Source organism: Sphaeroforma arctica (genome assembly GCF_001186125.1).
Source record: "Sphaeroforma arctica JP610 unplaced genomic scaffold supercont1.2722, whole genome shotgun sequence".
Lineage (NCBI taxonomy): Eukaryota > Ichthyosporea > Ichthyophonida > Sphaeroforma > Sphaeroforma arctica.
The window spans coordinates 1-2,627 of record NW_014037836.1 but is presented as its reverse complement, the minus strand read 5'-3'; the positions used below and the strand labels follow the sequence as shown (position 1 = coordinate 2,627).

The following is a 2,627-nucleotide window of genomic DNA, read 5'->3' as shown; positions in this document are numbered from 1 at the left end:
TATATATATATATATATATATATATATATATATATATATATATAGATATATATATATGTGTGTGTGTGTGTGTGCGTGTTTCTGTATGTATCGCTCGTGGGCAATCGTTGGCTTATGTACTGCATCTACTTCATCTGTCAATCACTGACAGTTTGTGTTGCCCGCTACAGAATGTCGCGATGTTGAACTGCGAGGCCTTCTCTGCCGTCTGTGTCTGTGTCTGTGTTCCATGTCTTAACACAATTGATCTTCTATTGCATGGTCGGATGCTACTCACCTATCCCCTAAACCCTAAAACCCTGTGAAACATGGGCAATCAAAATATAAACAATGCTACAATATATTATAGAATCATGTGTCATATGCAATACATACTTTCTGGCTGTAGCGTGATATTGTCCTACAGAAGAATAATTTATTTTTTCAAGTACTTCTACTACAAAGTGTGAGTCTGTGAGACGGTGAGATCACAAGCTAACTAACCCTAAACCCTAACCCCCCCTGTAGCCTAAGCTAACTTGCCCGTATCCCTTGACTATCCCCTTCCCTTGCAGGTTGTGACATCGTACTTTCAGGAGAGGAAGACGTTGTTTGTTGTCACACGCAGTTTCCATCTGGTGCTGTCATTTGTTGCGTCGGTTGGAGATAAATTTGCATATGGTAGGTATATTGCCCTAAACCCTAAAAACCTTGAAACCTTAAACCCGGAAAACCCTAGCCCCTCTCACTGTCTATGAGCATTGTGTGTCTACCCTACGTACCCCGACATGGAATATTTGACGCATGTTGTGTTCTGCTTTCCGACTGGATGATGTAGATGTAGGTATAGGGGATGGAGGGTATGACGTAGATATAGGTACAGGGAATGGAGGGTATGACGTAGATGTAGGTACAGGGGATGGAGGGTAAGACGTAGATGTAAGTAGATGTAGGTATAGGGGATGTTCTTGTTGGTTCGGTATAGTTTGTCGAGTGTCTGTGTTGCAGATGTATTCCATAACTGTAAGTGATTTCGTTTGCCTATGGCGGTCAGCATAGGGCATATCCTCGTATGATAGCTGTCCATTTGGCCCCAAAATTCCTGAACCCTACGCCCTAAACCCTCCCCCCCCCCTCTGAGTTGTACTTTGTCTCTCCAATACCCACACGCGTAAACAACACACACACACACACGCTTGTTGGTACTTATATTCGTGTTCTCACACCTTATCCAGCACATACGCACGTCTTCATAGATAACATACCCGCACGTCTTATTATAGCCTAGCCCTAAAACCCTAACACCCTATAACTATAACATACCCATACGTCTCTTACTATATCACAGTTTCGTACGACGATGTGATGTCGCCATTTCAGCAGAACAAGAGCATGCATGAGATCGGCTATCAAGCAATGACTGACTCTGTCAGAACACAGCTCGTTGCGCGAGGGACCAAGTACGAACAATTGGCCACAGGACAACGCTACATCGCATGCAAACAAGGTAGGCATAAGGTAGGCATTAAGGTAGGCATTAAAGTGTAGGTATAACCTAAACCGTATCCCCTAAAGAAACACCACAACTAAACTATAGACCGCGGAATGCAAGGTATGTTTGCTGCACACCACCACGGACCCCTAAAACTCTAAACCCTAAAGCAACACCAACACACTAAGAAACATGGACTACACCGCTCGCTAGGACTACAGCACACACAAACGACGGACAACATGCACGCCATTTGCCACAGACGTCTTCTACAGACCACACACAGGTGTATGTATGTACGTATGTATGTATGTATGTTAGGTAGTATGTATGTAGGTATATGTATGTACGTAGGTGTCTGTATGTAGGTGTATGTATGTATGTATGTATGTTAGGTGGCATGTGTGTAGGTGCATATATGTACGTACTTACGTTAGGTAAAATGTATGTAGGTGTCTGTGTGTATGTCAAGAGTATGGCGACAGCTGTGGTAGGCTTCGTATGCTACTACCCGTGCCCACTCCACGACACAGAGCCAAAGGAAGCTGCGATTAGATCTTTGTTTGGGGTTCACAGATATGCTACAGTCCATGTAAACTTTAAACTAGAGCCAGGGTTTTAGGGTTTAGGGTTTAGTTCCATCCTATAAGTAAGCAATAGTTGCTACAGTCCATGTAGGCTTTAAACCTTAAAAGACCACCACAGCCCATAGTACAACAACCACAGACCACAACCGACTCGGCATATAGGTAGATTTAGGGTTTTAGGGTTTTAGTATGAGGGTCCAATTCGCCCCTTTCCTGAAACGATTGTTTACGACAACTGCCAACACCTACCGGTAGTCACAAGTTCATCCCGGACATCAGGCATTGTATATAGCAACAGCGTGTAAACAAAACCCTAAACAAGTACTAAATATACCTTGCACTCTAAACCCCTAAAACCCTAAACCCAAGCAGACGGGTTCTTTGTTCACGTCGAGCGGGCTAAGGGGAGTTTTAACATTGTACGCAAATAGCTGCGAGGAGATGGACGGGCTATGCTGGACACCACCAAGGGATTCAACAGCAAACACAATTCTTCCACTGGGGGTATGCATGTGGCGGAAAAAACACATGGCTTTCACTGTATGCAAATGTATACATATGTGTTTATC

At 43.8% G+C, this 2,627-nt stretch overlaps 1 protein-coding gene across 1 annotated transcript; it reads left to right on the top strand.

Moving 5' to 3' along the window:
• Window positions 1-898: 898 nt before the first annotated feature.
• SARC_12927 (hypothetical protein) lies at window positions 899-2,562 on the top strand (the record flags this gene model as incomplete). The annotated part of the gene is made up of 3 exons (XM_014292958.1): window positions 899-905; window positions 1,328-1,509; window positions 2,490-2,562. Coding segments are annotated over 3 exons (262 nt in total), but the record flags the coding sequence as incomplete, so codon positions are not given.
• Between the last annotated feature and the right edge of the window lie 65 nt (window positions 2,563-2,627).